Here is a 27,090-nt window from a genome sequence, read left to right as displayed (position 1 = left end):
TATATATGCGTTTTATTCGATAGCCTAATATACTTTCTCGGCCACTCTTGTGTTTTCACTCAAGTATCCAGCTGGGGAGTTAGTGTGTAGTACGTCATGTATCAGTAACAGTTTTCGGACACCCTCATTACAGCACACACTCACTGATTATTTGTCTCAACACAAATTACCTGATAGTTGACAACCTCATAAATCATGGTAGAAAATTTAAGCTGATTTTTTTATTTCACATTTTTTATATTAGCTATTATGAATGGATAACTTTTTGAAAAGTTATTCACATAGTCTCATTTGTTGCTCTTAAGATATAAATATATATCTAACAAGATATTACCATTTACTGAATTGAGAAAAGAAAATAACAGACATAAACAATAATCTCCATAATAAGAAAAAAAACCACCTGTAACTTGAACGACGTATTGTCTAGACCAGGAGTTATGTCAATTATATTTGCCTGTTATTGGTGAACAATCAAGACTCTAAGCCAAATTTAATAAAAAAGGACCACAGTTTGTAACAAATTTGTTTATTTTTGTTCTTATTATTATTCGTTTCTCTCTACACAGAGAAATATATATGAGAAAAAGATAAATACAACATAAAAACCTAGGAAGCTTCAATGAAAAAAAATGGATGAACGGGAGAGAAGAGAAACACATACCGGGAACACCAAAATCCTAATTCACCGTAATTGGTATTAGCAGAGAGGAAAAAGAATTTCGAAAAAGCAATAATGAATAATACCCCCCCCAAAAAGCAATTTACTTCTTTTACTGAAGATGTCAAAATACTACAAATAACACTATGCAACCTAGTATATTTCTGGTTAGTAATTCTATAAAATGAATTTTACACATCTATATAGCGTAATAGATGCACATAGTTGTAAAGCAATTTGAAAAAAGGATAAAAATTAATTGTCACGTTTAGAATAGTTAATCGACACCAATCGATGTTTTATCTAGGTGTTCAAGGTGACCTTATTTCTGTAATGATCACCTACTTCACATATTTATATAAAAGTAATAAAAAATAAATAAGGACGGAGAGGCAGGGGAATAGACGAAATGATGAATAGGACAAAAGTGAGTTTTATAAACATTTTTCCTATCAGTTTAATTATTTGTAACACGATTGTTCTCCATCTCTCTATCACACATATGAAAGAAACAAATTATACACTTTATGGATAATAAGAAAAGTATCCTGGAATAGACAGGAACAAGAAAGATGTAATGGAGACTAATCACTCATAGAAATAGAAAAGAAAACAAACTGTGATAGTCAATCACTAGGACACACAGAAGTACTCAGTTGACTGGTAAGAAATTATTAATAAATTGTACATACGAATAGAAAAAAAAAGAGAATCATAGCTCTGTTCTATTTCTTATACAGTTAATAACTCGTTATTTTTAAAGAAAGTTTAATTAGCGTTCATAAAGGTTAAACATGCACATCGAGATATGCCAGATTAAGGAGTAGTTAGAAAACAAACAAACAAACCAAGAGAGTAAGAGTAGGAAGGAGATATTTGACAATAATTAATTAATACATGTATAGACTGGCAGAAGTCTTATTATTAATACAATTAAGAAAACATCAATTGCTTTTGTTCATTTTCTCGTAAATATTCAAATAGTTAGAATATTAACAACAACAACAACGCTAATGCAAAAAGCATTAAGACAATACGATATATATATATATATATATATATATATATATATATATATATATATATATATATAGCAGGTGAAAACTGGAAGAGTTATTGTGAAAGCGCTATCATTATTATTATTATTATCCGATTCAGAATTTCCTATACAAATAGAGTAACACAATATCTACTTATGTGTTTGATTTGAGTTCTGTCAATTTGGAAGGGATGATAAAATAATATGAAAGAAAGTAGGAAATACAAGGGAGAAATGCCGTGCACAAATTAATACAAGTCGATTTGAAGAAGTATTAAAAATCTTGAAAAAAATGGGGGGAAAAAGTAAGCTACAGTTTTATAAACACAGAAAATATAAATAAAACAAAATTGGTACATAGGTTGAATTAGGTTTATGCGGTTATTATTATTTCGATTGTTTGATGACTTCTTTCTTAGAAATTAACAAACAAACAAATTAAATCATCACAAAAACAATAAAGAGAACATGGATTTTCAAAAGAAACAAAGTAAGAATTATTCACCGAGAATTATAGTTTGCATTAAGCCATGTTAAACCTTCATATAGACCTTCACCTTTGATAGCAACCGACGGTTGAACATACCATATGTGTCCATGTAATCGTGCTAGCATAAGACGTTCTTGAATTTCATTAGGTTTCATAACTAAACATAAACCATACAGATAAACAATATGAGATAATACCAACCGACTGGTTGTTTTTAAATATAGGAAAATCAAGTCATAAGTTTATGTTTATTATAGTTAATATAAGCTACGTAAAGTTTTGTGGATAAGTTAAATATAAACGTAATTATATTACTTAAATAAATAACTATATATATATATATATATATATATATATATATATATATATATATATATATATATATATATGTCTAATCAAGATGAGATTAAAATCACTTCATATCTTTCTTTCTACTAACTAATTCTTTCTTCCTGTACTGTATCCTTATATGCAATCTTTCTCCTATATATTACCACCTTTGACCTAACCACTCCTATGAATCCGGTGTTCATCTTGCTGTGCTAATGCAGTATGGCAACCTGGACCGATGCATATATGTGCCTGGTCCTACGTTGTAGCTGACTGACTGACTGAATGAAGATGAGAGATAAAATCATGGAAAATGCATTTTATAAAATTTTGAATACAGCAAAGCACTGCATAATTTATGGTAATACACTTATTTGATTTCTGTATCTATCATTCAAAACACCCTTGATGGTCCTTAGAAGTCAGGCTTATTAACTGTCTCATCATTTTATGTCCTCCATTGACCACCTTATATCTCGAGAATGAACAGAACTTAGTAAGTAAGGAGGATGCTTTTCACGGGTTATTTGATTATCTTCAGTTTTGTAAAATAATATTCTAGTGACTTCAGTACAGGTATTTATTACACACAAAAAATCACGGTTTTTATTAATTAGTAGGTCACTAGAGTATGACTGATTCAAGAGAGTAGGGTTTTATTTAGGTTCGGATTGGTATTCTGTTTAAACATGTCAATAATTAACAAGTCTAATACTTCACTTCTCATATTTATCTTATAGACTATGTTTCTGAATCAACAAACCAATGATCTGGATATTAGAATATAACTTTTGGATTACAGATATTAAATAATAATAATAATAATAATAATAATAATAATAATAATAATAATAATAATAATAATAATAATAATAATAATAATAATGTATCCCGACCGTTGTTGCTATCTTGACGTGGTGGTCGGGCTTGCCTATCGTGATGAAGCAACCGAGCTATACTGGCTGGAACAACCGTTCCTCAAGGTCCTACCATGTCAGACAGGTCGGTTGAAGAGCGGTAAGACTAAAAGCAACAAACCCAAGGTCCGAAGGCGAAGTCGTACTGCTGACTGTACAGAGGTGTGACAGCAGTAAGGTGTTTTCTTCAGACAACCAGCATGACAGCGATGCTGCTTTCCCACAAGGAGGGGTGGGGTTAGAAAAGGTCGACCCTAAAAATGCACACCTCACCTTACCTCACGGATTTCCGTCTCCGGCGGTAAGGCCCTTTGAAGAACGGAGCTAACACGTCACAAACCTCTCACGAAAAGGCCGTGCGCGACCGGCCTCAAGCAGTTGTCCCTTGGGCACTGCGGTCACGCTCTCAGGTCACTGAGACCACCTCTAATCCAATTTCCTTTTCAGGTACCTCCAGAAGAACCCTTCCACGGTGTGGGCAACCGGGAAGTGATAACCGCCCTCATACCTCTAACAGCACTCGAGACCACTGTATTCATAATCAACCTTCCTCTTCAATTCCTATTATTCCTCCTACATAGACTTTCAACCCTAAACTTCCTCCTTCGGCTTCCTCCTCAAGTGTCACCATAGCCAACGATTCTAGTGCTCAAAACCCTGTCCCAGGTCTACTGAAACCTCGCTCCAAACTACACATTGGAGCCTTCAACGTACGCACCCTATGTCAAACCGGTCAGCAGGCTACCTTGGCTAAAACCCTAGAGTCTCTTTCCATTGATGTATGCTGTGTCTCCGAAACACGCATACAGGATTCCAGTGTGGTCATTCACTTGACCTCACCTCGGCAAAACGGAGAGCCAACGAGATACACCCTACGTGTATCTGGTGACCCGATGGCCAGTTCTCGTGGACTGGCAGGTGTAGGCATAGCACTAAGCATGAGGGCGGAACAAGCACTGCTAGAGTGGATGCCCGTCAACAGTCGTCTATGTGCTGTTCGGCTAAACGGCTCCGTAAGAACTTGGAAGGATAGGGACACACGTCGTTGCCTTTTCGTCGTTTCTGCCTACGCTCCCACTGACTGCAGCTCAGATGAAGTGAAAGATGAATTTTACAGAAAGCTGTCCGAACTTCTTCAGAAAGCTAAACGCTCAGATATAGTACTCGTAGGGGGTGACTTTAATGCTCAGATAGGTAGTTTAAACCAAACAGAAAGGCATTTAGGTGGATATTTTAGCATTCCGGCACAGCGAACAGATAATGGTGACCGTCTGCTGCAACTGTGCTCAGACAATCGCTTATTTTAAGCAAACACAAATTTTAAGCATAAGGAGAGACATCGTCTAACATGGCGACCCCCTACACCAAACCAACGGTGGACTCAAATAGACCATATTGCCATCAGTCATCGTTGGAGAGGGTCGGTAGAAGATTGTCGCTCATTCTGGAGTACCTGCTTGGACTCCGACCACGCCCTAATACGGGCACGCATCTGCTTGCGCCTCACTGGACGCAAAAAAGCCACAGTAAAAAGACCCATTAGAACTGAGTTGAGTAACGAGAAAACCAAAAATAGGTTCCAAGAACAACTGAGTTCACACTTAGGTAGTTCTGAAGACGAGGCTGACCCAGATGTTGCTTGGAAAGACATACAAGCAGCTGTGACATCTATTAGCGACTTAAACCACAGAGTTACAAAGAACCAGTGGATTTCTTCAAAGTCTATCACACTGATGGATTCTCGCAAACTCGTCCCATCAGGTTCCGAACATGATGAAGAGCGACAACAAATCAGATCTAGGTTAAGAAAAAGTCTAAGGAACGACCGTGAGCAGTGGTGGGCAATGAAAGCAAAAGAGATGGAAAAGGCGGCGACTATAGGGAACACAAGACAGCTTTACAGACTAATAAAAGAAACTGGAATTAATAAGTCAAGTGTAAGTGAGATTATATCGGAAAAGGGCGATACTCTCATCTGCTCCCAGTCCAGACGTTTAGAACGATGGGCGGAACATTTCAGAGAACAGTTCAGCTGGCCTTCAGCTACTCTACAACTACCCTCCATTCCCAGACAGTGTGAATGGAACATTGAAGTAGGTCCCCCAACTCTTGCTGAACTTCAAAAGGCTATAGTTAATCTGAAACGAGGAAGGGCAGCTGGTACAGATGGATTGGCTCCAGAGGTCTTTAAGGATGGTGGTCCAATTTTAGCGACTAGGTTGACTAATATTTTAGCTAAAATCTGGGAGTTAGACGTTATCCCATCTAACTGGTCACAATCACTTATCGTCCCAATATATAAGAGAGGGTCAAAATCATCCTGTGACAACCACAGAGGGATTAGTTTAACTAATATAATATCTAAAATACTAGCCTCGATAATTATCAGACGCCTAACTAAGACTCATGAACTGCAAACACGAGAGAACCAAGCTGGCTTCAGACCTGGTCGTGGCTGCATCGACCACATATTCACCATTCGTCAGATTCTAGAACACAGGCATACTTATCGGCGTCCGACAATGGTGGTCTTTCTTGGCTTAAAAGCAGCATTTGACTCGGTAGACCGCGAGATTCTGTGGCAGTGTCTGTCATTAAAAGGCGTACCTCAGAAGTACATAAACCTTGTGAAGGCTCTTTACTCGAACACTACTAGTCGAGTCAGAGCTTATGGCGAACTGTCATCTGCCTTTGCAACCTCAAGTGGTGTCCGTCAAGGATGTCCACTTTCCCCATTTTTGTTTAACTTCATCATAGATCTACTGATGGAAATAACTTTCTCGTCGACTGAGTTCTCGGGTATTGATCTCCATCCAGGAGGTCCACTTATCGACTTAGAGTACGCAGATGACATAGTCCTGTTTGGTGAAGACGCTGACAAAATGCAGAGTCTTCTGGTAGCACTGAGCAACAATGCCAGGATGTTTGGAATACGCTTCTCTCCCTCTAAATGCAAGTTGTTGCTTCAGGACTGGTCTGCGTTAACACCTGAACTAAGGATAGGGAGTGAAGTAGTCGAACGCGTTGACAACTTCATTTATCTTGGAAGTCTGATCAGCCATAATGGGTTGGTGTCTGACGAAATCTCAGCACGGATTCGAAAAGCTCGTTTGGCTTTTGCCAACTTACGTCACCTGTGGCGAAGGCGAGATATCCGTCTATCAATAAAAGGACGAGTATACTACGCGGCAGTCCGTTCTGTTTTAATTTACGGCAGCGAAACATGGCCATTAAGAGTAGAAGACACTCGTAAGCTACTAGTATTTGACCACAGATGCCTTAGAAATATTGCTGGCGTCTGCTGGGATCACCGGGTAAGTAATAGTGAGGTTAGACGCAGGGTATTAGGGAATGATGGTAAATCAGTTGATGAGGTTATGAATCTTCTTCGACTGAGATGGTTGGGCCACGTGTTACGTATGCCTGAACACCGATTACCACGACGTGCAATGCTATCCGGTATTGGAGATGGTTGGAAGAAAGTTAGGGGCGGCCAAACCAAAACGTGGCATCAGTGCTTGAAGTCACTAACTTGTAGTCTGAGCCATGTTGGTAGATGCAGACTACTTGGTTGGGGTCCGCGTGACTATCGTAACCAATGGTTGGAGACTCTTGGTGACATGGCTCAGAATCGATCACAATGGCGTCGGTGTATACACTCCCTGTCTTCCCTTAAACTAAGAGATTAAAATCGCTTCATATCTTTCTTTCTACGAACCAATTCTTTCTTTTTGTATTATATCTCTATATGCAATCTTTCTCTTATATATTACCACCTTTGACATAACCACTGCTATGAATCCGGTGTTCATCTTGTTGTGCTGATGCGGTATGGCAACCGGGACCGATGCACATATGTGCCTGGTCCTACGTTGTAGCTGACTGAATAATGTATATTTGTAACTATTTTATCTTCGAATACCCATAACACTAAATCATTATTTGAACATTTAGAACAGTTCGGGAGAACATTGAACTTATACAATAGTAATTGCAAAACAAGTCAAGTAAAATTGTTATAAGATAATTAGTAACAAATCAATTGACATTAGTCTTTGTTTTTTATGATATAATTTTATGTAGTAAAGTGTGTGCCAAAATAAATAAATAATTATGTTAACCATGTTGGACAGTATTACATGAAGTATATTTTTATAAATATTTTAACGGTATAATTCTCTTACGTAATCTCATTTTAAGTACAAGTTAATATATCTATGAATTGAAGTAGAATTTAGTTATTAACTCTGATCGAAGTTTAACTAAAACAATTCTATGATATAAAGAAGTAGACAGTTAAAAGTGATTAACATATTTCTAGAAAGAGTTTCGTGTTTATTGACAGTTAGTTTAGGATATACTGATACGAATATTAACAGTGATATTGATTATTTAGGACGATAATATTGTGTGAATAGGTATCCGTACTAGTTGTTAATATCATATGAGTTGGCAAGGTCTTAGTACTAGTTCATAAGTGGATGATAGTCGATATGACTTATTTGAATCGTGATACGGATATTGATTATTATTTCCGAAAAATGTCCGTTCAATTTTACTCAATCAATTCGGCTAAATTCACCTGCGAGAGTAACTTATTATAATATTTAGAAACAACACTCTAGATTCCGACATCATTTGCAAACTTAAAGATTTATAACTTGGATTTACTAATTTACTGTAGACCAGAAATGTTTTTTTATTTTGAGCGACTTTAACTGTCAGTTATCCTTTCACAGGACCGAATTATATAAAACGAACAGTTGTAAAATATTTACAAAGTTCTTAAGTATTGATTGGATATATTGATATGATCACTAGGTAAAGTGAAACGACATTGCAATAAACTACATTCTATATCAGACTTTTGGAGGTAACCATGAGACTGCGGTGTACCCTACTTATGTTAACAGATATAAGTAGTATGTAACATCAATCAGAAGTGGAATACCTGGCAGCAGAATATTGGGTTGGAGAGAACAGAAGGGAAAACAGAGGGCAATGTTAATAACAACAGAATTAGAAGAATCGTGAAGCATGTTAAGGACAACTGAAGGATGATATGAAAATAATGTATTTAATGTTTGGCTCCCATATTTTCCGAAAGCACTTTGTAATTTTGAAACAAACAATAAGTTGGTCTTCCCCACCTGAGTTCTCGTTTACTACAAGATGACTGAGACTGCAAACTATTTTCAGTCATTGAATACAACTCAGTAATAATAGGAACGATAAAAATCTGATGAATAATGAGAGCTTCTAAAGGGGTCGTATTCCATGAATGTTCAGAACGATAGTCTTGCAAAGAATGTAATAGATTCAAATGATTACATTGCGCAGCAGTTAGGAAAGAGTAGACAAAAGTAGAGATAACGAGATAAACAAGAAGAATACACGACGAAGAAAGAAGATGGATGAAAGGTAACGAAATGAATCTGTCAGGGTTATTACGATAGACCTTAGTTACTAAAGATCTATCATATAGTCCCGAAATAATCCAGAACAGATTGTTGAGTAATATGATCACCCTTTTATAGAAAATTATCTTACTTATTTGATAAACCGCGTAAATCCAAACGAACAAACCCTATCCATAATGAGATTTCATCAATGACCAGTCCTTCTGACTTGAAAGAACTCCCTAAATGAGTAGTCTACAAGTTTAATCACTTAAATCAAAGATGGACTAATCTTCGAGCATTATTTTCTGAAAAGACAAACTGCCAGCCAATCATTCCTAAGTTTCCATTTAAAACGTTTAGTGAACCATACATATTATTATATATTCACTTAACAGGATTGTATTGTCTCCACACTTTAGATCAATCACAGGATTTCCAAGCAAGTTATCAATCTCAGTAAAAGTGACGCCAGAAAAATTCACACTATGATAAAATCAGTAGCGATACAATAATGATCGAAGTTTGGTCTGAGAATCTCAAATGATAATAATAATATTAATAATAATAACAATAATAAATAATTAATAACAATAATAATAATAGTAACCCAAGATATTCCCATTCTTATACGTTTGAAGTATTTATTTGATCGCTCTATGGCAGTAGCCAGATAAGGCCTGGAAGTCAATTATTTGCACATTTCGTACTTTAGAATTTTATAAAAACTTCTAATATTAATATTAAACAAATACATTTCAAGCGTATGTTCTAGAATAATTCCTAAGCTCATATGTAACTACAAACGATTTTCTTCCTGACAATTAGCACTTTGTAGTTCAAACTTACCATTAGGAAGATCTTGTTTGTTCGCAAATACTAAGATGACAGCACCTTGCATTTCACGATCAGTAGCTATCCGATGCAATTCTTGTCTAGCTTCTTCTATTCTGTCTCGATCTGAACTATCAACAACAAATATAAGACCTTGACTTCCAGTGAAATAATGACGCCATAATGGTCTGATTTTTTCTTGACCTCCAACATCCTATAAGAAATCATAAATATGCTCAAAAAAGATAATTTAATTCGACATACCCAAACATTAAATCTTACATTTTTGTAAGTTACGGTTTCAACGTTAAAACCAACAGTTGGGATGGTGCTAACGCTTGATCCAAGTTTTAATCGGTAAAGGATAGCTACAAATTAGTACATATTTATTAAGTATATTGAAAATTACTTGTTTTCCCAGCAGCATCAAGACCCAGCATAAGAATACGCATTTCTTTACTTCCGAAGAGTTTGGAAAAAAGTTTGCCCATTTCGAAAGTAACTAACCCTCAGAGGCACTAAACTATAGGAAAAATTATACGAAAAGACATACGTAGAAAAAACAAAAAAATATATATCTCAGATATTTCAATTGACATGATTTCCAAACTACCAAATTAGAGAAACACCGAAATCGATAAAGACAAAGTAGATGGACCGGAAGTACTGTGATGTACTGGTTTAAACACTAAATGTTGAATAATGTATTCACGAAATTCTAGTACTTTTCCATCTATTAATAAAAGGACGCTCGGGAAACCTACATTGCAGGTGCCAGCTTGTAATTTTTGAATGCATTGTTTTATTTGTTTGTCAGGGGTCAACTTTAAAGCTCAGACAAAATAAAAACATGGAAAAATGTACAAGTACAGATTGTTACGTAAATCGAAGCCGCAAAATGGTGTAAAATGCCTTAAAATAGTAAAAGAGATCATAAATAAAGGGTTTTGAAATGAGACTAATATATACTGCCTTTATGGAAAAGTAGGTAATGGTGAGACTGACACTTCATTCGATTATCAGAGAAATCATAATGGTTAGTAAAGCCTTGTAAGACTCTAATTGATAAATTTGTAGCTTCAAGCAGAATGCTTCAAAAATCCAGTACTTCACTATTTATTAGCTTGTCATGATATAACCACCTGGATGTTTCTTTGAACCGACATTGGCTTTACAGTCTACTTGATGATCGGGTAAATTAATAATAAACACAAGTGACACATCTCATGTCAATTGATTATTTATTTGTTTGAACACATAAATATTGGTACAAGAATGCGTCAAATATATATGCGCCACACAAAACAATGAGAATTTAAGGGGAAGGAAAAAAAGAGAATAAGAGATTGAGGTAAAGTGGTGTAATAAAAAAAATGGTAAAAATGGGGGAACGGAAAGGTACAATCAAAAGAAATCTTTCAGTTAAGGAAGACACAACCACTTTTTATGAAGAAAGTAAAAGAAGGTTACAGCAGGATCGCCACTGGCTTCTATTCTGAGCCATATCTGATAACGTCTCTAGCCACTGTGTAGCACCATCTCTCAGACCCCAACCAGGGAGTCGTGAAGGACCGACATAAGCCAGTCCTTTGCAGCTTTCTTTCATGCCACGACACCATGTCATGCACTGACCACCTCTCCGCTTCTTCCAACCAGTCCCAGAGTCGGCAAATAATGCACGACGTGGAATTCTCTGGGACGACATTCGTGGAACATGTCCAAGCCACCGAAGTCGGTGTTTCAAGATGGTCACACCAATTGAATTGTCATCTCTGTGCCCGAACACACGATCCCGAACCTCTGCATTACTAACGTGGTGTTGCCACTGAATGTCAGCAATACTTCGGAGACAGCGATGATCGAACACAGAGATTCGTCTAACGTCCTCAACTCGGAGAGACCAGGTTTCACAAGTATAGAGCAAAACTGCTCTCACCGACGCGTTGTAGATCCGACCTTTTACAGCCAAACTAACATCGCGAACGCGCCGAAGATGGCCCAGATTGGCATAAGCCGCTCTGGCTTTCACTACACGTGCATTGATCTCATCACTCACGCCACCACCAGCACTTATGCAGCTACCCAGATACACGAACTTCTCGACTACTTCTATCTGCTCACCATCCAGAGTGAGTAAAGGACTAGAGTCCTGCCAGTCTTGTAGAAGTACTTTGCACTTCGAAGGTGCAAAGCACATACCATACCTACGAACACTGATTGCCAACTGATTAAGTGCGGATTGCATGCCTTGGGTATTATCGCACAATAAGACAATATCATCCGCATACTCAAGGTCGAGAAGTCTTTCTCCAGGCAACAGATCCACACCACCATTACTTACATCCATCAGAGCTGTTTCCAGAATGTCGTCGATGGCAAAATTGAAGAGGAATGGTGAGATTGGGCAAACCTGCCTAACCCCACTACTCGAATGGAACAATGGAGAAAGGTGGGTTGTATGCCCTCACTCTGCCTGAGGTGTTTAGACATGGGTTTTTTAAGATGTTAATAAACTTCTCAGGCACACCCTTCTTCAATAGACAATCCCAGAGAACAGTCCTGTACAACGAATCGAAGGCAGCCCTGATGTCAAGAAACACTACAATTGTTGGCCTTTGATAAGTATGACGGTGTTCCAACATTTGGTGGAGGGTGAAGATATGATCAATACATCCTCGACCATAAAGAAAACCAGCCTGCTCCTCGTGAGTCAATCTTTCTCGGGTTTTGAACAACCTACGAAGTATGACGGAAGCCAATAGCTTGGACGCAATCGGAAGTAGACTTATCCCCAGATAGTTGTTACAGGAACGACGTGAACCCTTTTTAAAGATAGGGACAACTATCAACTCATTACATGACGTTGGTACACTCTCTAGTTCCCAAACCTTTGTAAACAACACAGTCAGTTCCTTAGTCAGAAAGTCGCCACCATCTTTAAAAAGAGCAGGGGGTAAGTCATCTGGGCCAGGTGATTTGTAACGCTTCAAGAGTTGGAGTTCCTTGCGGACTTCCTCCTCGTTTGGTGGATCAGTCGTCACCGGCCATGGAGGGCAGGACAGTCTGACCGATGTTGTCGGAGCAGCAGGCTAGTTGAACTGCCCTTCGAAAAATTCTGCCCATCGTCCAAGACGTCGATGGATGTTAGTGATTGGCATCCCATCATCCTCGTAGATTGTTTCGCTCACATCAGACTTCTTGCTGCCAGTGGCTCGGATGAGTTGGAAGAGCTTCCGGTAATTACCAGATGCAGCTGCTTCTTCCAATTCATTGGCATGCTCCGATCACCATGCGACTTGGTCCTTACGCAAGCTTTGCCCAATTTCACTACGTAACAGTCGTCGTTCGTGGTCAGACTCACGGTCAACCGGAGTAGACCGATGGGCTTCAATGAATTGTAAGGAGACTGAAGAAACCCAGTACTTATAAGCGGGACGTTCCGCGAAGCCGCGAGCGACTTAACCCACCATTTTCATGGCGTCATCCAATTGCAACCAATGCTCATCTATACTTTTCGGTGAAGTGGTAGCTAGCCTAGAGGCTAGCTCGGTTCGATACTTACTTGCAACAGAAGTTGCAACCAGCTTGCTAATATCAATCTGTTGATAGCGGTCACTTCGTTGTCCCCTGAAAAGTAAGGCAAGATTGGCGCAGGCGAAAGCATGGTCAGAGTTCAGATAGGTACTCCAAAAGGAGCGGCAGTCTTGTACACAACCACGCAAGCGGTAGCTGATCACGATGTGATCAATCTGAGTCCAGGCTTGAGATGCAGAAGGAGGACGCCAGGTAACACATAGACGATGACTGTGTCGAAAGTTAGTGCTAGCCAGAAACAGGTTGTTGTCTGTGCACAGTTGCAGGAGACGGTCCCCCTTATCTGTCCTGAGACCAACAAGTCCCCATCGGCCACCTAAACGGTCCTCTTCTGTTAGCGGGACATAGGCTGGATTAAAACATGCTCAATGCATGATTGCTTTGGTGCACTCTGATTGGCTAATTCTTATCCAATCAGCACCAGTCGATAGTTGGAGAATACTCTAGAATCTTCTCATGTAAAAACTATAAATATACTGACGTTTTCTCTATTGTGCTTCCTACTGGCTTCTTACTGGCATCTTACTTCCATCTAACCTTGTTATTTGGAATATAATCTCTTCCTGTTCAACCGTGTTTTGATTTGGGGACTTGTCGAGTGAATCGGTGTCCGAGAATACTAAGCAATAGGAATAGCTGGGTCATAACCGTAAGAAGAAAGAGATTATAACAGTGGCGGCGGGGAAAAACTAAAGAAAAATGGCAATTTCTTTAGAACAGTTGCGGTTAATATTACAGCACCAGCAGAAGTTGTTAGCCTTGCAACAACAACTATTGAGCACACTTTTCACTCGACCAGAAAATAAGAAATCTGTTTATGATGCAGTAACAGACATTTCAGAAGCATATCTAGTGGAGGGTTCAAATCCCTTTATACCTGAATCAGAACGTGATATTAGTAACGTTTCCGGCTCACAGCAAGAAAATCCTGTGCTGAATGCTCATAAAGTTGTGGCAATACGAGATTATCAAGAGCCAGACCCTGTAGATGAAGCCCGGAGTCCAGAATTGAATGAAGCACTACTGGTCCTGTCTAGCTCTGAAAATAACTTTCAGCTAGAACAAATTTATGGTCCACGTGATATTAGCCAAGAAAGCTATGGGGACTCGTATTCAGAAAATAACTGCAGTGACACAACGAACCCAATTATACCGAATGTGACTCAAAATCATTGTGAGACAGAAACTTATATTGAATCAGCTTATCCGATTTCTAATGACAATGTATCAGACATGGGTTCTCAGAACAATGCATGTTATTTTGATGAAATTTCTTATAAAATTCAGGAAAATATATCAGCTGAGTCAAATTATGGTCAAAAGTCTAATTTAATTTTGTTAGATGATGATTTCCGTAATGATCCATTATCCACTGATGAAATTCCTAATGGATTTGAAAGTAATGCTTCAGAAGAATTAAACTTTGACCTCAAATCAAAGGTCGTTCATTATCATCTAGTCGTTTCTAGTGGATCCGACATTCAATGCGAGAAACGTCGTTTAAATAAAGTCCTATTATTTGTAACTTGGAGATATAAGGATCCGACATTGTTTCGCGGAGTAGGAGAATGTTGGAGAATTAAAAGTTATGCATACTATTTTTAAGAAAAATCAAAACGCCGGGAACAGACATGTCAGTCTCTGTGCAAGGAAAAAGTGATAATTCTTCATTGCCTAGACGATGGACTAATCGAAAGCACAAGCCAGTCACTCAGTTGCAGTTGGACCCTAGCACCAGATCCTACGAATCTGCTCAAAGGGGAGGTGTTAGCGGGACATAGGCTGGATTAAAACATGCTCAATGCATGATTGCTTTGGTGCACTCTGATTGGCTAATTCTTATCCAATCAGCACTAGTCGATAGTTGGAGAATACTCTAGAATCTTCTCATGTAAAAACTATAAATATACTGACGTTTTCTCTATTGTGCTTCCTACTGGCTTCTTACTGGCATCTTACTTGCATCTAACCTTGTTATTTGGAATATAATCTCTTTCCTGTTCAACCGTGTTTTGATTTGGGGACTTGTCGAGTGAATCGGTGTCCGAGAATACTAAGCAATAGGAATAGCTGGGTCATAACCGGTAAGAAGAGATTATAACATCTTCTTTGCCTAGACGCCCGACTTGAGCATCCAAGTCTCTGGCTAGTACTACAATATCTGTCGAACGCACTTTCTGGAGAAGAACAGATAACTGGTGATAGAATTCATCCCTGATTGCATCCGGGCTGCAATCTGTCGGGGCATAGGCGGAGATGACGAAAAGACATCGTTTCTCATGCCTATTTCTTCTCACTTTGATGGAACTCTCTAATCTAACAATACATAACCGACTGTTAATGGGGATCCAATCGATTAGTGCTGCCTCAGCTGTAGCGCTCAGTGCGACACCAACGCCAGCAAGACCAGACGAAGATGCCAGAGGGTTCCCGGATAAGCGCACGTAAAACAAGCTTTTCGAAGCGACAGATGTAGAGCGAATTTGTAGTACTTCACCAGAGTCTTGAATACGGGTCTCGGATAGACAGCAAACATCGATATGAAGACTTTCCAAAGACATAGCCAGCCCTATCTGTTGTCCAACCTGCATAAGTGTGCGAACGTTGAAGGCAGCTAGTTTGAATGGTGCAAGTGGTTTCAGAAAAACTGCTTCAGTACTCATATTCGGTGGTAACATACAATTTTCAACCGGAGAGTGACTCGAGAACGTTTAGATAGAGTCGAATTTCCACCAAAGACGAGCTGCTGTATAAGTCGAAAAAATAAGTATAGACAGAGTAGGAATAAAAGAGAGTGAATAATGTCGTAGTAAATAACAATAATAGTAATAATAACTAATAATAATAATAGTATTAATAATGACAATAATTGTAATGATAATAATTTGAATCATTTGATTGTTATTAGAAGCGAGAAAAGTAGTTTCCATAGATATAGAGAGTTCATCATTCGCGTGTGGGCTGCGATACTGCCCGGGTGCCCAGACCGAAGCAGGTGGTTATTTTAGGGGGCCACTCCCCGAGCCTTTGACATAAAGGTCTAACCCACAAGGCAGTGGAGCATCGTAAGGAGATGCAGTCCCATGGTCGCCGGTGACCGAAAATTGGTTCATACGCCATTTGTTCCCGCACGATACTGGAGCCCATGTACAACATTGTTTTGGGATCCGGTTAAAGCACCGGACATTCGCTAGCTACCACTCCACCGAAAAGTATAGATGAGCATTGGTTGCAATTGGATGACGCCATGAAAATGGTGGGTTAAGTCGCTCGCGGCTTCGCTGAACGTCCCGCTTATAAGTACTGGGTTTCTTCAGTCTCCTTACAATTCATTGAAGCCCATCGGTCTACTCCGGTTGACCGTGAGTCTGACCACGAACGACGACTGTTACGTAGTGAAATTGGGCAAAGCTTGCGTAAGGACCAAGTCGCATGGTGATCGGAGCATGCCAATGAATTGGAAGAAGCAGCTGCATCTGGTAATTACCGGAAGCTCTTCCAACTCATCCGAGCCACTGGCAGCAAGAAGTCTGATGTGAGCGAAACAATCTACGAGGATGATGGGATGCCAATCACTAACATCCATCGACGTCTTGGACGATGGGCAGAATTTTTCGAAGGGCAGTTCAACTAGCCTGCTGCTCCGACAACATCGGTCAGACTGTCCTGCCCTCCATGGCCGGTGACGACTGATCCACCAAACGAGGAGGAAGTCCGCAAGGAACTCCAACTCTTGAAGCGTTACAAATCACCTGGCCCAGATGACTTACCCCTGCTCTTTTTAAAGATGGTGGCGACTTTCTGACTAAGGAACTGACTGTGTTGTTTACAAAGGTTTGGGAACTAGAGAGTGTACCAACGTCATGTAATGAGTTGATAGTTGTCCCTATCTTTAAAAAGGGTTCACGTCGTTCCTGTAACAACTATCTGGGGATAAGTCTACTTCCGATTGCGTCCAAGCTATTGGCTTCCGTCATACTTCGTAGGTTGTTCAAAACCCGAGAAAGATTGACTCACGAGGAGCAGGCTGGTTTTCTTTATGGTCGAGGATGTATTGATCATATCTTCACCCTCCACCAAATGTTGGAACACCGTCATACTTATCAAAGGCCAACAATTGTAGTGTTTCTTGACATCAGGGCTGCCTTCGATTCGTTGGACAGGACTGTTCTCTGGGATTGTCTATTGAAGAAGGGTGTGCCTGAGAAGTTTATTAACATCTTAAAAAACCCATGTCTAAACACCTCAGGCAGAGTGAGGGCATACAACCCACCTTTCTCCATTGTTCCATTCGAGTAGTGGGGTTAGGCAGGTTTGCCCAATCTCACCATTCCTCTTCAATTTTGCCATCGATGACATTCTGGAAACAGCTCTGATGGATGTAAGTAATGGTGGTGTGGATCTGTTGCCTGGAGAAAGACTTCTCGACCTTGAGTATGCGGATGATATTGTCTTATTGTGCGATAATACCCAAGGCATGCAATCCGCACTTAATCAGTTGGCAATCAGTGTTCGTAGGTATGGTATGTGCTTTGCACCTTCGAAGTGCAAAGTACTTCTACAAGACTGGCAGGACTCTAGTCCTTTACTCACTCTGGATGGTGAGCAGATAGAAGTAGTCGAGAAGTTCGTGTATCTGGGTAGCTGCATAAGTGCTGGTGGTGGCGTGAGTGATGAGATCAATGCACGTGTAGTGAAAGCCAGAGCGGCTTATGCCAATCTGGGCCATCTTCGGCGCGTTCGCGATGTTAGTTTGGCTGTAAAAGGTCGGATCTACAACGCGTCGGTGAGAGCAGTTTTGCTCTATACTTGTGAAACCTGGTCTCTCCGAGTTGAGGACGTTAGACGAATCTCTGTGTTCGATCATCGCTGTCTCCGAAGTATTGCTGACATTCAGTGGCAACACCACGTTAGTAATGCAGAGGTTCGGGATCGTGTGTTCGGGCACAGAGATGATAATTCAATTGGTGTGACCATCTTGAAACACCGACTTCGGTGGCTTGGACATGTTCTCCGAATGTCGTCCCAGAGAATTCCACGTCGTGCATTATTTGCCGACTCTGGGACTGGTTGGAAGAAGCGGAGAGGTGGTCAGTGCATGACATGGTGTCGTGGCATGAAAGAAAGCTGCAAAGGACTGGCTTATGTCGGTCCTTCACGACTCCTGGTTGGGGTCTGAGAGATGGTGCTACACAGTGGCTAGAGACGTTATCAGATATGGCTCAGAATAGAAGCCAGTGGCGATCCTGCTGTAACCTTCTTTTACTTTCTTCATAAAAAGTGGTTGTGTCTTCCTTAACTGAAAGATTTCTTTTGATTGTACCTTTCGGTTCCCTCATTACTGTCACACTACCTTACACCAATCTCTTCGTTATTGTTCTTGTTTTGCGCTCCTTAGCTTTGTTTTCTATTTCTCTTCGAATCCTCATTGTTTTGTGTGGCGCATATATATTGGCGCTCTCTTGTACCAATATTCATGTGTTCTAATAAATAAATAAATTCCCTTAAACCGTGAGATTGAAAATGCTTTTTACCTTTCTGCGAACTAATTCTTTCTTCTTGTATGATATCCTTGTACACAATCTTTCTTTTATATATTACTATCATTAAAGTAACTTGTTATGAACGGGGAATTAAGAAGCCCAGACAATTACGAAAGCTATTTTCTTGGGACGTTATTGCATTTCATTCAAAACCTGTAAAACACTTATATTTATTTTTGTCCCTATCTTATTCTACATAACACGAGCTTTCGTTCTATGTATCATTCACTAGCATACCCTTTTTTGTTCCAAAAATATTGTAATTTAAACATTATATTTTGCACTATAATTTCTACCCTAATTCCCTGTTCGGGCATAACTGTATTTTTCCAAATTATCCTACGTCGTGGTCAAGATATGCACTTATTTATTCATGTACATTTTTGTAGTAATCCGAATTCAGAGAATCCAGAGTTTAGTGTTCCAACTGTCTTGTCTTCTTTCACTCGCGTGCTTGCCAACCAATCAGGATTTAGAATAGTTCTCTCTACCCCAATCGAACTCACGCGTATTAGACTCAAGGTTAAGCCACTCAGCCTAACGCGTCAAGGTCATAATTTAGACTACACAGACCAAGGTCAAGTCATAACAAGTATCACGGGGTAAAAGCGATCCAAGGTCATAACAACTGGCGACGGAGAATTTTTTTTCTTTCCTATATTGATTGATCCAGTACAAAATGCCTGTTTCATTGGATGACCTTAAAACTATTCTTCAAATGCAGCAAGCACAAAATGAGGCAAATCAGACGAAGCTTTTGGATGCATTCGCACGAATGTTCTCATTACAGTCGTCCTCAGCTTGTCAATCAGATAAGCATGAAAGCATCATAAATTCTATTTCTGAATTCCAGTATGATCCTGAAGCTAATGTCATTTTCAGTTCGTGGTTTCACCGCTGTGAAGATATTTTCCGCGTTGAATGCTCGCATCTTGATGACGCAGCAAAAGTCCGCTTACTCTTAAGAAGACTGGGAACACAGGAATATAATAAATATGTAAATTTTATCTTGCCGCAAAATCCACGAGATGTATCATTCAAAGATACAGTCCAGATTTTATCTGATATTTTCGATGAACAGTCCTCATTATTTAATACTCGCTATAAATGCTTCCAAATAACGAAATCTCCAGAGGACGATTATCTCACGTATGCCGGGAAGGTAAATCGACAATGCGAACGCTTCAAAATAAACGAAATCACAGCGGACCAATTTAAATGCTTGATTTTCATATGTGGTCTAAAGAATGAAGAAGATGCAGATGTCCGTACCAGAATGTTGGTACGCATTGAACAAGAACCAAATATGACATTACAAATGGTCACAACCGAATGTCAGCGGTTACTTAATCTCAAGCATGACACTGCGATGGTGCAACAGAAGGGTAAACCTTCCGGTTCTGATTCAATTAATGCGCTCCGATCCATAAAATCATCGAAACAAAACTGTACAAGCATGAAAAAACCTGCCAACCCCCCATCACCATGCTGGTTCTGCGGAGCATGGCATTTTGCAAAATTCTGTCCGTTTAAGAATCATAAATGCCGCAAATGTCATCGCATTGGCCACAAAGAAGGTCATTGTTCGTTAAATAAACGCAAGACTAAACATCGTAGTGAAAATTCAAAGCAACAATCAAATAGTCAGATTAAAACCACGTTTGCAACCTTTAAAGTTGGATTTAAAAATAGGCGGAAATTTGTAAATTTATTAGTAAATGGAAAACTTATACGACTTCAGTTAGACACTGCTTCTGATGTCACGTTGATTTCAAAGAACACATGGCACAAGTTAGGATGCCCATCCATCCGACCGACAGAACATGTCGCCCGAAATGCGTCAGGAGACATAGTAAAGTTGACAGGAGAGGTCCTATGCAATGTTCAACTTATGGGAAGTAAATTTACAGATGTTTGTTATCTAACAAATCGACACGATTTAGATCTATTGGGATTAGATTGGATTGCACATGTTGATACTTTGAATAAATTATTAGATGAGGTATGTTCTCAAAATGTTTCCTATGATTCTATCCAAATCCCTAATGATATTTCTAAATCAAATGTCTCCGACGAATCATCCTCTCTGGATATTAACGAATTAAATGCTTCTGATGAAACATGTTCTTATGATCTTTCTGAATCAAACAATTCAAATGTTATGTGTTCTCACCATGTCAAATCAAATACCGCCGATTCATTGCCTTCTCATAAAATTTCCAAATCGAATACTTCAGACAAAGTATGCGCTAGTGAAACTTCGGAATCTCATGTACTTCTTTCTAATGTTATGTCTACATCAAAGTCTTCTGCTTCCTCTCAATTGTCGTCCGTATCTTACATAAACCATCTTCGACAAATTCTTCCAGTGACAGCTGCTCGAATCGCTGAACACACTCGCCGCGATCCTATCTTAAGACGATTATCTACATTTATCCAGCGTGGTTGGCCCCACGTATAACATCTCATGAACTGAAACAGTATTATCAACGACGCCAATCTTTATCCATCGTCAATGACTGTATAATGGTTGCTGATCGCGTAGTGGTTCCGTATAACTTACGCTCACTCGTCCTGAAACAACTGCATACAGCCCATCCAGGTACTGGAAGAATGAAAGCTATTGCTCGAAGTTATGTATATTGGCCTAATATCGATGAACACATCGAAGATTTCGTGCGTGCGTGCAGAAAATGTGCTGAGGTTTCTAAGTGTCCACGAAAAGCTGAACTACATTCCTGGCCATCTCCAGAAGAACCTTGGTCGCGTATACATGTTGATTTTGCTGGCCCATTCCAGGGTACGTACTTCCTCGTTTGTGTTGATGCTTATTCAAAATGGCCGGAGATTTTTCCTATAAATCAAATCACTTCGCAACAGACTATCATGAAGCTACGGCAGTTATTCTCCCGTTTTGGAGTTCCAGATGTTCTCGTGACAGATAACGGCACTCAGTTTATTTCTTCCATCTTCTCAGATTTCTGCAAGAGGTTTGGAGTCAAACATGTCCGTTCCCCTCCGTACCATCCACAATCGAATGGTCAGGCCGAAAGGTTTGTAGATACCTTCAAAAGAGCGCTACTGAAGGCAAAAGGGGAGGGAAAGATAGAGGAGATTCTTGATGACTTTCTCTTGGTCTACAGAACAACTCCAAACCCATCAACACCAAATCAAATGTCCCCAGCAGAAATTATGTTTGGTAGAAAAGTAAGAACTGCCCTCGATGCCATGAAACCACAGCAAAGAGACATCGGAAAAAGAAACAGAAAGATGGAAAACCAATTTGATCGCCATCATGGGGCGAAACGCAGAATTTTCCAGAAAAATCAAAAAGTATACGTCCGCGATTTCCGATATTCACCTCCACAATGGACCAGTGGACGCATACTTAAGAGACAAGGGAACGTAATGTATGTGGTGGAAGTTGAAGGACAGAAGTGGACACGCCATGTCAACCACATACTGGAAAATGCTGGCACTTCACAGAAAACCGAGAAATTAGACTCAATGTGGAGAATCATTCTGGACAGTTTTGACATAAAATGCTCAGCGACTCAGAAGACCACGCAACCTGAACAAAGTCCTATTAGGAAAGCATCACGGAAACGCAGAAGACCAGATATTCTACAGGTAGACCCAAAGAGGAGAACATACGTTTCCGAAGGAAGATATCAATGATGATATCTCAGCACTTACCTGTATATAGTAACTAACCATTTTTTTTCTTTTTTTTTAAAGGGGAAGGTGTTATGAACGGGGAATTAAGAAGCCCAGACAATTACGAAAGCTATTTTCTTGGGACGTTATTGCATTTCATTCAAAACCTGTAAAACACTTATATTTATTTTTGTCCCTATCTTATTCTACATAACACGAGCTTTCGTTCTATGTATCATTCACTAGCATACCCTTTTTTGTTCCAAAAATATTGTAATTTAAACATTATATTTTGCACTATAATTTCTACCCTAATTCCCTGTTCGGGCATAACTGTATTTTTCCAAATTATCCTACGTCGTGGTCAAGATATGCACTTATTTATTCATGTACATTTTTGTAGTAATCCGAATTCAGAGAATCCAGAGTTTAGTGTTCCAACTGTCTTGTCTTCTTTCACTCGCGTGCTTGCCAACCAATCAGGATTTAGAATAGTTCTCTCTACCCCAATCGAACTCACGCGTATTAGACTCAAGGTTAAGCCACTCAGCCTAACGCGTCAAGGTCATAATTTAGACTACACAGACCAAGGTCAAGTCATAACAAGTATCACGGGGTAAAAGCGATCCAAGGTCATAACATAACTACTTCTATGAATTTGGTATTCATCTTGTTGTGCTAATGAGGTGTGGTAACTTGGACAGATGTATATATGTGGCTGGTCCTACTTCGTAGATGACTGGTTGACTGAGGTGAAGGCACCGTCCAGACGAAAGTATTTGAAGGCCTTGGAAGTTAAAGGGCCGTATCCTATTAATCTCTGTTAGAACACCCAGTCGGACAGCATTTTGACTTATCTGTTTACAAAGTCAAAATGCTTGCTATAGTACTACATGAGGAAATACGTCAAACAAAAAGACATGGAAACTCCGTGAAGAGAAAATCATGAGTACAGCGAATTATGGTATAAATAAGGTATCAAGTATGAACATAGTCACATATTTTATTCGATCCCAAATTTAATCTTACTGCCTACGAACACTCGAGAAAACAACTTTATGGTTGCTTTCGACTGAAAATCTGAACAATGTTTAATAAGACATCAAGCGGCTGCATTAGGTGGTATTCAGAAGACAATCCGGTACACCGTGATAAACCAAAGAAAGACAGTAAACTTCTATCTCACTGGTATATCATAAACTAACTGCAACCTGATATTTTGATATAATTACAGCGTTGAAAAAGTAGTGGGGGGAAAGCTGTTGCAATAAGAGGTATAGAGTATGATCAGTCCACCAATATTCCAATATAGTAACACTTACTAGCTCGGCATTACCATACTCGAATGATGATGGACCTTGACATTATTTGCGTATTGTTATCGAGTAAGACCAATCATTCAGAGAATACTGATCACATTAAATACTGATTCGAAGTATAAGTCCACCATTCCCTGGCTAGTTCAGTTATGATTTCAAGGATGGCCTAGACTGGAATATGCCTTTTTAGAGTCTGCTATATGTAGATTGAGTGCTGTTAGATGTATAATGACGGTTGTTATTTCGAAGTCGTTATTTTGAGTTATATTAGAAGGGAACTGTTTTAGTAGTGGTTCTTATAACCTATGAGTATGACCATAAAGCCTAAAAAGGGGCTGACCACACGGCCTTTTAGTTGGTAGTTTTAGGTGAACTGTTGAGGCCTTACCAACGAGAATGGAAATTCGTGAGACAAGGTGAGGTGTATTTTAGTACTGCCTAAACTTACACGAACCCTCTTGTTGTCATGGGGAGGGAGAGTCGCTGGATATGCTATTCGTCTGAAAGGAACACCTTGATACTACCACCCAGGTAGTATCACATCCCTCACACAAATAAAATGGAATGACGAAAATTACTGGAAATACTATTCTCGCCTCGATTAAAAGTCAAACAATTCACATTTATTTCCTACTTTCTTATATACTACGGATAAATTTGTGTGGCGCACTTCATTTAGTTATTGCGATAACTAAATGAAGCGACTTAAAATCCTTGAGTGCCATTACGATATTAACTTTGGAAAGCCCTTCTCAAAACGAAGAACTTAAGATTATTTTGTAATTAAGGTCCCAATATCATCGACCGTGCAGTACGGAGTTGTCGCAAATCTTTTAGAAAGGAGGATGTGGTGATGATTGTCACTGGTCTAATAGTATCAAGAATAAAACTTGTTTGTCAAAAACTCTGCAGATGTTAAGATACGATATCTAGTAACATAAATAGAAGTTAACATCTCAAAAGACGTCAAACAACTCTAAATCTATAAAAGCAATGACGACTTACAATGATTACATTTCAGTGTCTAAATATTAACTAGTTTTCAATTTTCAAAATTTTAAAGTTCTTGGAAGCACATATGTTATGAAATTATGGGGAAATACACAACGCTTTGGGGAAATATTGAGGAATTCCTCAAAATGTTGAGGAGTTTAGTGACATCTCTCCAAATTTTTCCCCACAATTTTCTATAGCGGCTTCCCCAAAACATAAAATTTCCCCAGAAATAGGGAGCCTGTGTATAGAAATCAACTGATTCTTATATGCTTATTGTTCGTACGTTAAATCACACACTAAATGCCGAACTCTAATTTTTTGACTGAGAAAAAAGGTTTATTAGGAATACTTAAATTTGTAGTATCGAATAAACTGAAAACCAAAACCCACAATACATCTTGCTTACTGACTTTAAACCAAGCGGACTCACGAAATCCAAATTGAGAGGGTATAGTGCTACTAGCCGATATCCAATCCCCAATATATTTGTCTGTTTTCTTTTTTTAACAGATTGTTTTTTAAAGTGTCATTCAGTTCCGTGTGAAATGTTCGCTGTAAGGTTTTTGTCTGTATAGCGTGTTCCATTAGCGAGGACGTAGTCTCAGTGATCTGTGTGGCGGGTTGTAGATCACGGTCAACAGACACCAAGGTGTGCTTGGTTATTCCTGTGCCTTACCGGTCCACGTTAACTTTAACGACATCTGGCGTGACTGGAGAGGCCATCAACCGTGCTGTACTAAGCCTGAAGGGCCTCAGTTAAGTTCTCTTGGCTTCTGAAGTTCACAGCCACCGAATAAGGATACGTAAATGTCCTGAAGTGTAGCGGGCAAGATAGCCCGGACATGTTAATTATTGCAGCGGCATGAAGGTCAACACTGCGAGTTAACCAACGCCACTATTGCACACCGTGTTCGTGGGTATCATTTCAAATATCACCTACTAGCTCAAGCCCTCCGTGGACCATTATTCTAGTTGGTTCTTGGGTGTTTGATGATTTTCTATCGACCTCCCTTACGTCCTACGGTTCTTCGTATCTAACTTGGATCTCAAAGGATTGCTTAACCGATGGTGTCTGGGATATCACCGAAACTTTCTCTCTAGCATGTGCTGTATTCACAGTTAAGCTCAGTGGATGGGGTTTACCTTTCACCATAGGCGGAATAGCATGACTGAAGTGATATCCTTTCCCATGGCTGAAAGTATTTGTCCCGCTGTTTTTTTATCAAAGGTTGCTGTACCTTTTAACAAGCTGCTCTCCAACACTAGGACACGAAATATAATCAGGGATTTTGCCTAACGTCTTAGTCTTACTGTTTTAGGGTTTTGGTAACTACGCCTTTTCAATATCGCTTTCGAACACTCACCAACTGCTCCTTACTGTTAAGAGATACTGAGGTATAAGCAACAGTAGGTAATTTAATTAGTGTATGAGCTGAGTTTGTGGCCTCCATAGTAGCGTGCTTGGCTGAGCCTATGTTGGACAAATTTAGCATGTACGATAATGGTCTAATTCGATATTAGTGCGTTTATCTTTGCTACCATAATAGTAAACGTAATCACACAATTGTGGGTATGTCATGACGTGACCACCTGATCTTACGTAGAAGTCACATCGCTGTCTACACTGACTCGTCCTATCCTAAAAATCAGCAATATGACGCCTAGCATTTCTAAGGAACACATTTTAGGTGAGAAGAGAGTAATACATTCAATGCGAAAAACAATAAGTTATGCAGAGTGACCATGTCTGAATGGCCAAGTCATGTCATTACGGTTAATTGTTTCTGAGTTCACCATTGCCGACACCCTTCAAATGTTACATGTTAAATGCCAATATTCTCAGTAATCGTGTGGTTAGGAACTAACACCACTACAATACTTTCATATCAGAATCAAATTGATGCTGGTTCGATACCAAACCGGGTGAGATTGTTGCGCTACGGAAATTGCCAAAAAAACAATAGAATTATTATATTTAAGCTTCGTGATAATGTTCAAGAGAGTCGTTGCTGGTTTTGTTCATCGATATAACTGGAAAGAACACTCTTCATATATCTAACAATATTGATTTCATCTAATTGACTAATGATTGAATTTTCATTGGTTTTGGTTACTAGGCCATAGCAATATTCTTATGACTAAAATATTTCAACGTAAAGATGCCACAAGTATTCGGAGTTTGAAAACTCTTTTATGCCCAAAACCTTTATAATCGATGTGTGCCAAACCAAATCCGAAGTCAGAAACGAAGAGATTCAAAGGTACCTCTGAATTGTTATCGATATATCGGAAGGAGTTTAATCTAAGCTGG

The 27,090-nt window shown here is 39.2% G+C and overlaps 1 protein-coding gene across 1 annotated transcript; it reads right to left on the bottom strand.

Moving 5' to 3' along the window:
• Positions 1-7: 7 nt before the first annotated feature.
• ARF6 (ADP-ribosylation factor, Arf Arf6) lies at positions 8-25,219 on the bottom strand. Its single transcript, XM_051213824.1, has 5 exons — positions 25,190-25,219; positions 10,080-10,193; positions 9,935-10,038; positions 9,686-9,884; positions 8-2,347 (listed from the first exon to the last, which is right to left on the bottom strand). The coding sequence occupies exons 2-5, from the start codon at positions 10,159-10,161 to the stop codon at positions 2,202-2,204; spliced, it is 531 nt and encodes a 176-aa protein (XP_051069838.1). The 5' UTR covers positions 10,162-10,193; positions 25,190-25,219; the 3' UTR covers positions 8-2,201.
• Positions 25,220-27,090: the final 1,871 nt, after the last annotated feature.

This window comes from Schistosoma haematobium, chromosome 3, assembly GCF_000699445.3.
Source record: "Schistosoma haematobium chromosome 3, whole genome shotgun sequence".
NCBI classification, from domain to species: domain Eukaryota; kingdom Metazoa; phylum Platyhelminthes; class Trematoda; order Strigeidida; family Schistosomatidae; genus Schistosoma; species Schistosoma haematobium.
Note: the sequence above shows the minus strand (reverse complement) of the source record. Positions and strands in the feature narration are given on the sequence as shown.